The 14,172-nt window shown below is 41.4% G+C and overlaps 1 protein-coding gene across 5 annotated transcripts in view; it reads left to right on the top strand.

Moving 5' to 3' along the window:
• Window positions 1-9,435, top strand: part of LOC147431873 (protein ANTI-SILENCING 1-like) — a 54,392-nt gene extending 44,957 nt beyond the window's left edge. For 2 of the 5 annotated variants that reach the window (XM_086494343.1, XM_086494341.1), the window contains 6 exons: window positions 6,333-6,405; window positions 6,488-6,581; window positions 6,663-6,771; window positions 8,285-8,401; window positions 8,539-8,632; window positions 8,739-9,435. In XM_086494343.1, the coding sequence (XP_086350469.1) occupies window positions 6,333-6,405; window positions 6,488-6,581; window positions 6,663-6,771; window positions 8,285-8,401; window positions 8,539-8,595 (450 nt within the window). In that variant the 3' untranslated portion in view covers window positions 8,596-8,632; window positions 8,739-9,435. Of the gene's footprint in view, window positions 1-6,332; window positions 6,406-6,487; window positions 6,582-6,662; window positions 6,772-6,969; window positions 8,402-8,538; window positions 8,633-8,738 lie in introns of those variants that run through there. The other 3 variants (XM_086494342.1, XM_086494345.1, XM_086494344.1) reach the window with 3 other exon arrangements.
• The last annotated feature ends 4,737 nt before the right edge of the window (window positions 9,436-14,172 follow it).

Here is a 14,172-nt window from a genome sequence, read left to right as displayed (position 1 = left end):
CCAAGGGACTCCCAGGAGAACATCACAACCTTCCAAGGGCATTATGGAGAAGTCCTCGTGCCCCAAATACCCCTGACAATGCAACCGAAGTTTGCCAATGATAGGTGTAATGGCCACATCCCTGCCGGGTGCCGCTAGAACTACCTTTGCTTGTGGTCCCATCCGATCGGGTGTAATCTCGAGCTGCGTCGCCAATTCAAGTGAAATGAAGTTGGCCTTGGCTGCTCCATCAAAGAAAATCAAGGCTTCTTGATCTTTCACTTTGCCCCAAGCTCGGCAGAGTTCTGTACTCTCATCAATCGTGCTTGGGTCAGTACCCATGTAATCTGGAACCAATCCTGCTTTCATCTTGCCTTTTCGTCCATGTTTCTCAGCTGCTTTCGAACTCTCTAGCCTTTCTTCATCATTTTCTTTCTGTGCCTTCCTAGGGCACTTCGCGGAGATGTGCCCAGGTCCCGGCATCCAAAACACTTCCCCTCTTTGATGTAGTTGGCTCTCTCCCGAAGAGTGAGCCTGGGTCGTGCATCCTATTTTTCTTTTCTTGGGTTCTCTTCTTCTTTCTACTTTCATTTTAAGAAGTCTGTTCGGCTCTCTGTGTCATGATCTCATTTGTGGGATAAGCAGACTGCCTAAATGTATGGCAAGACTCTGTTTCGCATGACTCATTAGTTCTTGAATAGAATCTAACTTTTGTTCTAAGCAGTGATCTTAGATCTCTGTAGGAAGTCCGCAGCTAAACCGCTCAATCTGCTCCTTAAACAAGACCTTCATAAATGAAGAGGTTGGTAAAAAAAAAGGGTTCCAAAATCTCTTGCAATAACCGTCCAAAGAATCTCCCTTGGTCAGCCGAAGATGATTCCAAGCGGTTCGTATATCTCGTTCTCCCGAGAAGAAATAAAAAGCCTTTTGAATTTCAACCATTAAACTTCGTGGGTACCTTCTTTGATGACATGATTGTTTACTCAAAGTCCGAAGAGGAGCATAGGGACCACTTGACTGCAGATTTCAATGAGTTACGTAAGAACAGACTAGTCATTAATGTGAAGAAGATTATTCTCGTGCACTTCTGTCTCACTTAGCGCGATGATTTGCTCTCGTGCATCTCTCTCTCCCCTTTGGCACATATGGTAATGCTTCACTAGTTAGGCTACTCAGATTAATATGTACAGTTCTGGGGGTTTACGCGTATTTGCCAAGGCAAGAGCCTTCTGAACAGGAATTGGGTTAGCTAACTGCTAATCCCCCCACAGGTACGCACAATTCCATCGCGAAAGATTACGAGTTTGGAGAATTTTCTTTCGGCCTCACAAATGCTCCCGCACTTGTGAAGGCCCATCTGTTTTCAATACCCAAGATCGATGATATAGAGGATAGGCTACATAATTCTGCATGTTTCAGTAGAATCGACTTGAAAAGTGGCTAGTAGCATCACATCACAATTGCTCCTAGAGATGTATACAAGACCGCGTTTAGGACGTCCTTTGGATTGTACGAGTATTTGGTGATGCCTTTCGGTCTCACAAATGCTCCCGCAAGGTCCTCTCCTCGAAGGCATGCAAGGGTTGAATGTCACCAGGAGGTGTATTTTTCCTGTTGTTTTCTTTAAATATGTACTACATATTTTTATTCTTTTTATTTTGGCTTGTTTTCCCCACAACCCTTGAAAAGGTGCAAGTGGACATTGCATGGCCAGTGTGAATCGGTTGTGGCCGAACGTGTTTCTCACAGCGGGAGTCTAGGTGGGTCGGTCTAGGATTGGTCGGGCCAGTTAGCATTGAATTCCATGAGTATGGAAGCCTGTGTGCCCCAAATGAAATCTGGGCCACTCGGAAAGTCACAACTTTATAAGTGAGTGGGAATCAGGGAATCAACTCAAAGGTGTAACCTGGACACTTGGCAGAAGGACAGCAACCTACAGGATACCTCAGCAAGAGGAGGCGCCCAAATGAGGCTGGGGGCTGATTTGACCTTCACAAGTGACCTAGAGTGTGTGTGAGTAGTGGGTGCAGGTTTACAGCTTTAATGGAAAGCTTGCCTTCTTCTTTGTCTCATCTAGCGCGATGATTTTATAAGTGAGTGGGAATCAGGGAATTAACTCAAAGGTGTAAACTGGACACTTGGCAGAAGGAGAGCAACCTACAGGATACCTCAGCAAGAGGAGGCGCCCAAATGAGGCTGGGGGACTGATTTGACCTTCACAAGTGACCTAGAGTGTGTGTGTGTGAGTAGTGGGTGCAGGTCTACAGCTTTAATGGAAAGCTTGCCTTCTCCTCTGTCTCATGTAGCGTGATGATTTGCTCTCGTGCATCTCTCTCTCCCCTTTGGCACATATGGTAATGCCCCACTAGTTTGGCTACTCAAATAAATATGTAGAGTTCTGGGGGTTTATGCGTATTTGCCAAGGCAAGAGCCTTATGAACAGGAACCGGGTTAGCTAATTGCTAATCCCCCACAAGTACGCACAGTTCCATTGCGAAAGATTGCGAGTTTGGAGAATTTTCTCGCGTGAAAACTTGTCCAATTCACAAGGGAACTGTCCCATTGCGTGTGGGAGCCCTTGGGACATGCGTAGGCGTGTTCTCTCCACTAAAAACGATCCGAAACAGAGAATTACAGCCTGCTGTGTTTTTTTTTTGCAGGTTTAGGGTTTTGCACCTAAACTGCAAGGGAACACCAAGGGAGCTCCGTGAAAGCTTTGGGATGCGCTTACAGGGTTTTGGGCACCCAATAGTAGAAAAACAGAGGATTATAGCACGCTAAAATTCTGTTACAGCTCACCAGAAAGCTTCTAAATTGCGAGAGAATCTGTCTTAGGTGTTTTTGACCTATAGGGGTTCTAGCACGGTTATGTTGCCAAAATCAGGTCGGAAACCTGCGTTTTCAGCCCTTGCAGGTTTCGACAGCTTTGTGAGAGTTAGGCCTAAGTGTATGGATTGTCAACTGCTAATTGAATGAAGAAATACGGAAAGGGGTGCCAATTTGGGGCCTACAGGGTGTCGGTCTCGTGTGCGCAGTAACATTCTAATCATTGGACGCAACTGTGTTCTCTTTTCTTCACAGTGCTCTGTGTAAAGTAAGCAGGTAATTGAAATAGTACCGCCCTCTACGTTGTATAGGCCGGTTATATTAAAGCCTCCCAAAAGGTGAAGATGTTATTGCCTTCCTTGACAAAACCTGTCTAGGTCCCATGTTTAATGCTCTCAAGTAGCGGCTGAATTCTCAAACTCAGAGCCTTGGCTAAGATTCGGACACCTAGCAAGTACATACCCCTGTTCCCCACGATCGTAACATTTATCCTGTTTGTAGTATTCTGCGCACTGTTTAAAGCGGAAGAATGTATCAAACTTTTTTGCTTGCCCACTTGAAATCTTTGGGCTTCTTGCCCTTATCCTTGAGAAAGTCGTACTGGTTGGCTTTGTATATGTACTTCCTCTTAGTTGAAAACATTGGCTCATCAGAATCCAAACTTTTAGAGGAGGAAGAATCCATCAAAATACTTCCGAGATCTTCTACGGGATCGGCTCTTCTTGCGTTTGCTATGTCTCTGTGTTTCTCCTCTTCTTGCTCTTTCTATCCTCATCGCTAGAATCATAGGAAAAAGAATTGTTCGAGCTGTTAGAAGAGGATGAGGATGAATTGGAAACACCCTCAATCTCACACGTTTCTTTGCCTTTCGGGCATTCTCAAAAGTAGCTTGGATAGTCTGTTGCTCGATTTAGTTTCCGCGATTGCCTCTTGGTCTTCATGAGTCTATTGACTCGCCATTCTACTGCTTCCACGAATTCATTTTCTGAGTATAACTTCTGAGTTGGTGTTCCAGGGGTAGTCGTCTTCTTCAAAGCTGACTTCATAGGTGAACGGATGGCAGTACGCCATCAAGAATGCATCTCGTCAAGTGGGCACTTGATAAAAAAAAATCATATACTAGGGATCCTTGGAATACTAGAGCATCTGTTTAGCAGAGGCGTCGACCTGTTGTTGACGCTGCATCTCCATTCTTTCATATTCGGTAGGTGGAGACGGCGGGCCATACTGTTTCGAATCTTCAGAAGTTGGTCGATGTCCGTTTGAATCTCCATTATTCTCTCCCGAACCTGAGTGGTCGGGTGCCACAGTTTCTTCATGGCGGGATTAATCAACTGAATCCATGTGTGCTGCAAGTAAAAGGGATCGGATCCTTTATAGAACAAGAATTGTTCGAGCTCTAATATTATTGTAAGACTTGGACACTCCAAGCCGAAGATCTAGTGCAACACATGCAAGAAACTGAAAGAACTGAACAAAAATGAAAAAGAGACGACACGGCACGACGAAGTTCCGTGGGCGCTCAGAGAGACTGGCCCCAAGGACCGCCCCTTCTTGGTATTTGTTTATTATTATGCTCCACAAAGTACAATGTCAGAGGGTCCTCTTCTCTCAGCAGTGCTCCCAAGCAAATCTGTGGGAGAGAGGCCCTGGCAATTCTTATCAAGGCCCTTGGCCAAAAGCAGTACATGAAAAGCCTCAAGTCGAAAAGCATCTTGCGCCAAAAGCTAGCGCTAGAGCTGCCAGCATGTTTTGCGAAAATCCGTACGGCTTGCCACTTCATTAGCGTAGAATGCGGATGTCCGTACAACCTGCCATGTCATCAGTGCGATTTGCGAGTGTATGTATAGTTGCCACGTCATCATTCCTTCTATGCAGTTTTGGGGGTCAACTTTATTTTAAAAAGGGTTTTTAGGCCCCTTGGCTGGGGTACCATAAGTTGGCACAACTTATAAAATTGATGATCTTCAATTCTAGGCCTCTCGGATAGGCTCTGTAAGTTGGTAAAACTTCTTCTACATCTTTCACTAGGGTTTGGACCCCTCTCCGTCCGGAGTCCATCCGTTAGGTCATGCCACATCATCACTTTGTGATAGATACTATGGCCCTTTCCAGATTCAGGAGAAGATAATTGATGCTTCCTTCAGACTGAAGTTACCAAATACTTGGAAGATTCACAATGCATTTCATGTGAGTCTACTGAGACCTTTCAAAGATGAAGTGCGAGTGGACAGGGAGCCAGAGGAGCAGCCCAAGGTGGAAGAGACAGAAGAGATTCTCATTCCAAGACAGGTCCTGGCTCACAAGAAAAGGAAAGTGAAAGGTAAGATGACATGCCGGTATTTAGTCAAGTTCGGGAACTACCCGGCTTTGGATGAATGTGGTTTAGTACGTCGGTACCTAGATTCAATGTCTACTGAACTAGATTTTGTTCTATGATTTTGCTAAATAAAGCTGCAATGATCATGATTCTCATCTAAGATCTCGACGTTGATAGTGATGTGAATGTTAAGTGACTGTCGTCTTCGTGCAAGTGCTAGATAAATGTGGTTTAGTACGTCGGTACCTAGATTCAATGTCTACTGAACTAGATTTGCTCTATGTATATTCACTCTAGGTATATATAGATTTTGTTCTATGTCTTTTTTGCAGGCATAATCGAGGGAGATTACAATTCTTTCATGACGGGGGTATGTCTTAAAGTGATGATGTGGCATGACCTAAATGACGGACTCCGGACAGAGAGGGGTCCGAACCCTAGTGAAAGATGCAAAAGAAGTTTTGCCAACTTATAGAGCCTACCTGAGAGACCTAAAATTAAAGATCATCGATTTTATAAGCTGTACCAACTTACGGTACCCCAGGCCAAGGGGCGTAAAAACCTTTGTAACATAAAGCTGACCCCCAAAATTGTGTAGAAGGCTGATGACGTGGCAGTTGTACGGACACCCAGGATTTGCGGTGTTGACTGGCAGGCTGTACGGATTTCGGCGATTTCCGATGGGAGTTTATGGTGCCAGCTTTTGGGGTAGGATGCTTTTAGACTTGACGCTTTTCATGTAAACTGCTTTTTGAAGCCTCAGGGCCTATAAATAAATTGCCAGGGCCTCTCTCTCATAGATTTGCTTGGGAGCACTGCTGAGAGAAGAGGACCCTCGGACATTGTACATTGTGAAGCATAATAATAAAGAAATACCGAGAAGGGGCGCGTGTCTTTGGGTCTAGTCTCTCTGGGCACGGAACTTTACCGTGCTGTGTTGTCTCTCTCTCTCTTCAGTTTGTTCAGTTCTTTCAATTTTCTCGCGCATGTCACACTAGATCTTGCATTGGCCATTTATAGACGTTGTTGTACTCTTCCTCCCCCCCCTCCCGCCCCTTCCCACTCCTGATTAGTAGAGGTTCTGCAGTAAAGTTGTCATGGAAAATCCTCATACAGTCACTAATTGATTGGGAAAATATTTGTACAGCTGGAGTCTTTTTGTAAAATGGGCTACATAGAATAATCAAGAAAACGGATGGTTTTCCAGGAAATGCTGAAACATATTCTTCAAGGTGTCTCAGATGTACGGGTCATACCTCAAGAAACAATATGTCCTTATGGTAATGTGCTGCAAAAACAGATCTCAAACAGATGTGTTATTTCTTTTAGATGTTAAACAATGACACGTTTTTGCTTTTTCAGGTCAAGCCTTGGCAATTTTTGATAGCAGATTGCTTGCAGATAATGCTCTGCAGGAGATGGAGATAAAATGCCTGGTTCTGGCAAGCAACAAGAGGTGAGCCTTTCCACTCTTGTCCTGCAGCATATGTTTTGGCCATTTGTGAGAGCTCTTATCATATCGTTTGTACTCAAGCAGGCCCGTAATTGCAACCAAGTTCAAAGAAATATCTAATTTAATGAGATTTCCAGGCCATCTAGCATTGGATAAACTCAGGCTGAGCAGGAACCTGGGCGCTGACGACTATGTATGTAATCTGGTGTATTTCTGAGAAGATCTTTTATTTGCTTGTTGTCTTGGTTATTTGTATGGCCTGAAAATGGCTTGATCAACAACTGTTACATTATTTCATGTGGAAGGACCATGCTTGATGCACATCTTCTCTTTGAAACACAATGTCACATTGTTTTATGGTAGTTCAGCATTTTCACATGGTTTGATTCAGAGTCAATTCTGCACCGCACTAATGACTGCAAATCTCATCCATTTATTGCAAAGAATGGATCGCAAGGCTGGCTTAACTTTCACTTTCATGAGCAACGTCAGCAGTTACTGCGGGTGACATTGTGTACACAACAAGATTGCTTGGACTCTCCAAAGGACGGTAGGAGTTCTAAATTCTCCAACGCACCCCAAGGAAAAAAAGGTCCAAAACTGCGAAATGCTTGATCTTTGTGAAGGAAGTTATATTCAGGGTTGTCACTGTACGGTTTTGTAAGGGAAAATATGGTGTATTTCAAATTATATCATACGCTTAGGATAAATACTGTGTGTTTTAAAAAAACAACTCTTTAAAACCATAAAAAAACATGTGCAAATTACCTCATGTCTTAGGACTATACCTAGGTCTAAGATTAAAGGGCCTAATAAACTTATGAAAAATGACCTAGGGATTGGGCACAAAGACCAAAGCCTCAAGGTACAGGCTGCAAAATTTTGAAAAAAGGCTGGACCGTATTTGTGTAAGTATGGCCATACGAAGATATACAGTACGACGATATGGGCATTCGTACAGCGTACGGAAACTTCGATGGATACATTATGCAGTTCAAATATTTTTCCTTCCACTTCATCTCAGAGGTTGGCACAGTTGTGAATCGAGAGCTTTGATACATATTTGTTAGTCTGTTTCTTCCTCCAGCCTGCCTTTTATAAGCTTCATTTGACGAAGAAAGACCTTGAGGACTTGAGCTGCTGTAGCGGTGCATTGAAGAATCAAGATATGCGAAAGGAACAAGAAGCAAAGGAGGAGTTCAATTACAGAAGGTTTTCTAGTGGGTTTCTTAAAGCATATTCACATCGTTTGAGTGAAGGGTCCTATGATCCAGAATGATTCTCCTGCACTCCAAAAATAGAACACATTTTTTCTCAGTGGAGGATCCTGTGATACATGTCTTTTATTACAAAATTATATGTATTACGTTTGTTTCTTTGTATGCTGATGTGTTGATTTTGAATATGAGCTGGGTGAAGACAGGAACTTTGCTGACTCTTTTCTTCAAATTGAAAGTGCAGTTTGTGCCATTCTCAAATATTAAACTTTTTGTCAGATCGAAAGAGTAGGCACTGGTTGGACTTTAACCAGTGCTCGGCTGCCACTTGGCGCATCTGTCTGCCTAGTTCTATCCCTACTCTACATTATTTTTTTTGTCCTTGTGTTTAGATTTGTTTGCATTAGTTCAGCTTAGAAATTATTCAGTGCTTTTTGTTAACTTAGTATTAGCTGTTCATGGTGCCATTCTAAGCTTGTCATTCTGCAGAAAAAGGCAGTCTCTACTTCCCATTCTTCTCAACCAAATACAATCGAGTATGAGATGGCTATGGAATGGAGGTGGCTACAAGAAATCACTGAGACATGTCAAGCAGAGCTGTTTGAGGTTCACAGCAAATCCACCCCCCCCAAAACCCCAATCCCAATCCCCCGTGCACCTTTTCCTTCTTTTTTCCCCTTGACATTACAGAAGATACATGATTGTTTCACTTGTGTTGTAACATCTATTATGCAATTGTCCAGAAACAAAAAAAAGAGATCGACGAAATCAGGAAAAGCTGTAATAGAAAGGGTTTCTAGCTGTTTGTCAAAGGGCATGACTTGATCGATTTTTTTGGTAAGTTTTGTATGTTAGATGCATTGTGAGGAAATTCGCCTACACAAAGATGGTTCATATTGTGTTTAGAAGCTCCTCTGAAACAATGTTTGCTTCACTGGATCAGATCAGGCATGCAAGGAACTGAGGTTCTTGAGCACGGACAGAAGAAGTGTAGTTTAAGCTTCGAATGCAGCTTCCCATAGCTTTGCTGAATCAAAAGACCATTCTAAACTGTCGTTCTTATCCATAGTGTGAAGGATATGCTGATGCTGCTGGGATTTCGTATGGCGGAACAGGTCTTCTTGAAGAGTTCTAATGGTCTACAAAATTGTGATGGAGGGTTATGTTACTGTTGATCGGATCGTTGAGGAAGTACTGAGCAGTGATATGACCATTCTGCTTGGAGGATGTGACCCATGGAGTTTTTTGGTTGCTTGTGCTGATGGGATTGCAGCCTAACTGCACCTGAAGTTGAGCAAGCTGCTGGATTTGCAAATTCTCTACCAACTTCCCTTTGCATTGATATGACAGGACTAGACAGAGATGAGTTGGATTTGAAAACGCGAGGCTTCATGTGGTTAATGATCATCTGAGAATGCATGATGTCCATAAGGAGCAAGGGCATGACATGTTCTAGATTTTACTTCTTGTAGACAGATAACAGGTTGAGCTTGAGGAATAAGCACACATGCAAAGAAAATAAGCCAATGGAATTCTATATGAGCGGTGAAGGTGCATAACGGATACACTTTTCTTTTCTCGTTTAGTCTCCTAATTCCTTCACCCTCCTAGATTTATAATCAACGCAACATTTTTCTCAAGACTGCTGACTGACATACGTGTGCTCTATCGTACATATCTGTTCACCAACCATGTATGCATTTGCATCGCTTTCACACACTTCATTGGAATGTCTGCCACTTCACTCTCTATAATTAGAGCAAGCAGCCGTGCTTGCTCATTAAAAGCAACACAGCCTACTTAGGAGCAACCACCTAGATGAAGGAACGAACCCACCTGCATTTCAGGTTGGAAATCTTGTTTATTTTCGAAGGCACTTTGGTCAAGCAAGGTCTCTGTTTTTGTTTTCTTTCTTCTTTTTGTGTGTGTTTGCGATGCCTATTTTCGAAGGCACTTTGATCAAGCAAGGCCTCTGTTTTTGTTTCCTTTCTTCTTTTTGTGTGTGTGTGTGTGTGTGTGTGTGTGAGAGAGAGAGAGAGAGAGAGAGAGAGAGAGAGAGAGAATATAATTTCAAAATAACCTATGAGACCAAAGCGTTACATCCATGTGTGACTCTAGCACAATGTCAACATAAAAATAAAAATAAATTGAGGGTACTTAAAGCTCTCAATCACTTAGGTGTTTTGTGGTTGCACTCCTCATGGTTCGTTTTCTCAAGTATAGCCTCTGTTTTGGATTTGTTCACGGTCAGCTCACTATGCAACCAAAAGTCTTTTGTTTGTGCATCTTCTAAAGTATGTGCTAGAAGTACTACAACATCCATATGCAACAAAAGGATGATTTATTATATTTGCAAATCGTAACCCCTTCAATGCTTTTTTGTTGCATAAACTCAAGTACCATTTGCTTCAATTGATGAATACATACCCCAAAGAGAGTTGGTGACAATGAATATCTTTGTTTAATCCCAATATTTCTTGCTAAAAATTTTGAAATTCCTATGTGCAATTGACGTATCACGTTTTCATAGATGTAAAACACAACAAACATAAACTGGCTTACGTGGTAGTTCTTCCATCCTCCACAAATTGATATGTGGAATGATATTAAAGGCTCTTTTGAAGCCCACAAAGCAATAAAACTATTGCTTACCTTTCAACGTGCTTTCCTCCATGAGAGCATAAGGAGTGGCAAGATGATCAATGGTGCTATGACGTGAACATAAATCCTCTTGTCTTTTTGCACATTTGCTATTCTTTTCAACCCATTCACTCAATTTTATTTCCATATGCACTTAGATGACTTCGCCATCAAACATCAAATCATTATACTTCAGTAGTTATTTACATTCTTTACAACTTTTTCTTTCTTCGGAGGTTTGACCCAACAAGTGCTCCAATCATAAGGCATACCATGTTAAACTACAAGGTTGAGTATATCACATATCCAACAATGTGATGTCTCTCTTGTCTATTTAATCATTTCATTATAGTTCAATAATTATTTATATTCTTTACATCTTTTCCTTTCACAGTCATAAGGCATACCATGTTAAAAATGCAAGGTTGAATACATCACATATCCAACAATATGATGTCTCTCTCGTCCATTTAATCATTTCTGGGTATATACCTTGAAAATCTCCCGCTTTGCGAGTGTCACCAACTTATCCTATACTTAAAAAGAGGGCATACATGCAATGAATCATGACATGATAGTGTTTGGTTGCTTATATAGTTGCTTACAATGTGTATGTATATATTCATAAGACTCAAGTTACCAAAACTCTCAATCCACTTGTTCTTTAGGTTTCCCCGAAATCTTCTACATGTGCTTTTTTTTAGTAAACAAACTCACAATTGACTTTCCATCTTCTTCTCTTCTTTCGAATGAGTGCCTTGTGTGAATGTAAATAACTTTGATAGTAATCTTTGTCCTTATTTAGCTTTATCAAGGACATGCTATCATTTTAAGATTATTTATCAAGCCACCTCTTGTATATGATCTACCTTTGTTGACACCTTTGATATGCTTTATAGAAAGCATTCTTTAGAATAAAAACAAATAACTTTTTTGAAGGCTTTCTGTCTAGTTTTCAATGGTGCTTCATGTTGGAGCTTTGCTATCTTAACTTTATGTCAACCATTTCAATATACTTCGGTGGTCATTTAAAATCCACACAAATAAAATAAAAAAATCTTCACTTTTTTGTCAAAACATAAGGTTTGAAGGTTTGAATCCATCGGCCAAGTGTAAACTCGTTATCTAAGTAGCATATAGTCAGTCACACTATCCTCATTGTGTTTTCTATATGTAAAGCCGTTGATTCTTCTCCATAAAGGTACTTTTATGTGGAATGAGTATAGTTGTACTATTGTAGCAATGTTTTTGTATTGGCATGCATGTTTCTAAAAATAATAACACCACCTTTGCCTTTAAAATGAGCAATGTCCTCTTCTAAATCAACAAATGATTTATCTATATCCATTCAAACATAAAAAGGGGACTAATGTCGATGAGGAATGTGTCAGTCCGCCACAAAACCACAAAAATGGGTGCTCTTTTTGATATCATAGGTTTCATCCATAACGTTTGTATTTGCCATTTTGTACAATTGATATAAAATCTTTCAATCCTTTCTTAATCACACATGCTACACCTCCTTTCTCTCTTCATTGCTTGAGATTTTATTACCACTTTAATGAATGTACATTACATTTCTCTTGCCCATTAATCCTGTGTGTGTTATTGTAAGAACTTGTGATGTGGTATTTCACTATCTTCTCAACCATGCATCTTTATAGATGTCCCCCCCCCCCTCCCTCCCCTCCCCCCCCCCCCCCCCAGTTTACATGCCACAAAAACAGGTGCTCTTTTTGGTATCATAGGTTTCATGCATACATAACATTTGTGTTTGTTATCTTGTACAATTGATATAAAATTTTCCAATCCTTTCTTAATCATGCATGCTACACCTCCTTGCCCTTTTCATTGCTTGAGATTTTTACCACTTCAATGAATGTACATTGCATTTCTCTCGACGATTAATCCTTTGTGTGTTATTGTAAGAACTTGTGATGTGGTATTTCACTATTTTCCCAACCATGCATCTTTATAGAACCCCCCCCCCCCCCCCCGGTGACTTTGCATGCCACAAAAATAGGTGATCTTTTTGGTATCATAGGTTTCATCCATTTATAATGTTTGTGTTTGTCATCTTGTACATCCATTGTAAAATCTTTCAATCTTTTCGTAATCACGCATGCTACACCTCCTTGCCCTCTTCATTGCTTGAGATTTTTTTACCACATCGATGAATGTACATTGCATTTCTTTAGCCCATTAATCCTTTGTGTGTTATCATAAGGACTTGTGATGTGGCATTTCACTATCTTCCCAACCATATATCTTGATAGAGCCCCCCCCTCCCCCCCCCCCCCCCCCCCCCCCCCCCAATCTCTTGAAGGAAAAATTCCCTTTTCTTTTGGTTGAGAAAAAGCTTGTTCTCCCTCAATGCTTGAAAAATCACTTGGAGATAGTTTTTGTGTTTCTCCAAGGACTTGGAGTAGATGATGATATCATCAAAGAACACTAGTGTGAATTTGCGGTAGGGTCTAAAGATTTTCACCATTACACGATTGAACGTGGTTGGTGTATTAGTCAAGCCAAAAGGCATGACTAGATATTTATAAAGACCGAACGTTGTTCGAAACGCGGTCTTTAGGATATCTTCATCCACTATCCTTATTTGATGATAGCCACTTTTAAGGTCAATCCTATTGAAGGTTTTAGTGCTCGATAATCCACACACATACGATATGTACCATCTTTCTTTTGCACTAAAAAGACTGGAGAACAAAAGGGAGAGGAGCTAGGCCTCACCATCCCTTTGTCTACTAATTCTTTTACTTGCCTCATGATCTCCTCTTATTGAGCTTGGGAAACTTGATATGGAGGCTTGTTAGGCGGTAAGCTTCCTAGTAGATGCTCAATTAGATGGTCATCATCCCCTCGTTTTGGAGGTAACTCCATAGAGATATGATCGATGAACTTATCTTGGAATCCCTTTACAAAATTAGACAAGTCGATTCCTACCATTTACATTTGATAAAACGTTAGGATCTTTTAGGGACTCTTTGCCAAAAATCATGTACGCAAAAACTGAGCTCTTCATTGATTTATCAAAAGCAGGTGAATTTATAAGTGGTATAGTACGACCAGATTCGGTAGCATCTATATACATGCACTTTCCCTTGTAGGTGAAGTAGATTCTCCTTTCAGGGAACTTCATGTTGGCAGCCATACGGTTGAACCATGCTGTCCCTAGGATACAATCCTCATGTTAGAGAGGAGAGATGAAAAAGTCTTCTTTGTCAACATAGCTTTGGACATGAAGCCTCAACTTCCCAATTCAAGGGAGTAACGGAGGCTTGTCCCTTGAAATTTGTGTCAGCAGTTACAATATCTCCCATCTCGAAAGGTTGAATGTCCAACTTGGTGGCCAACTCCGTTGATATGAAGTTGTGAACAGAGCCAGGGTCAAACAAGATAAATGCATCATGCTCCCTTACCTTTCCCCAACCATATGAGAGAGGAGATCCTTTGCAATGCATCTTCTTTTGGAGCTTCAATAATTGAAGCTCTAGGAGTCTCATTGCGAGCATTTCTCTTGGGACAAGAACGATAGTCATGTCCTTGCTCTCCACACTTTTTATGGTCCTTGCCAAAAGCTTCAAGCTCTTTAGGAGAGAGTTTACTTTTACTGTTGTAAACTCCCTTCTCCTTGGACCGATTGTTGTTGTTGTTGTTGGAATTGCCTTGGGAGAAATTTTGGGCATTGGTTTTCCCTTTTGCATCACTCTTGTCTTTGTTTTCCA

Source organism: Adiantum capillus-veneris, chromosome 21 (genome assembly GCF_014529385.1).
Source record: "Adiantum capillus-veneris isolate H3 chromosome 21, ASM1452938v2, whole genome shotgun sequence".
Classification (NCBI taxonomy): Eukaryota; Viridiplantae; Streptophyta; class Polypodiopsida; order Polypodiales; family Pteridaceae; genus Adiantum; species Adiantum capillus-veneris.
This window is presented reverse-complemented; position numbering and strand designations above follow the sequence as displayed.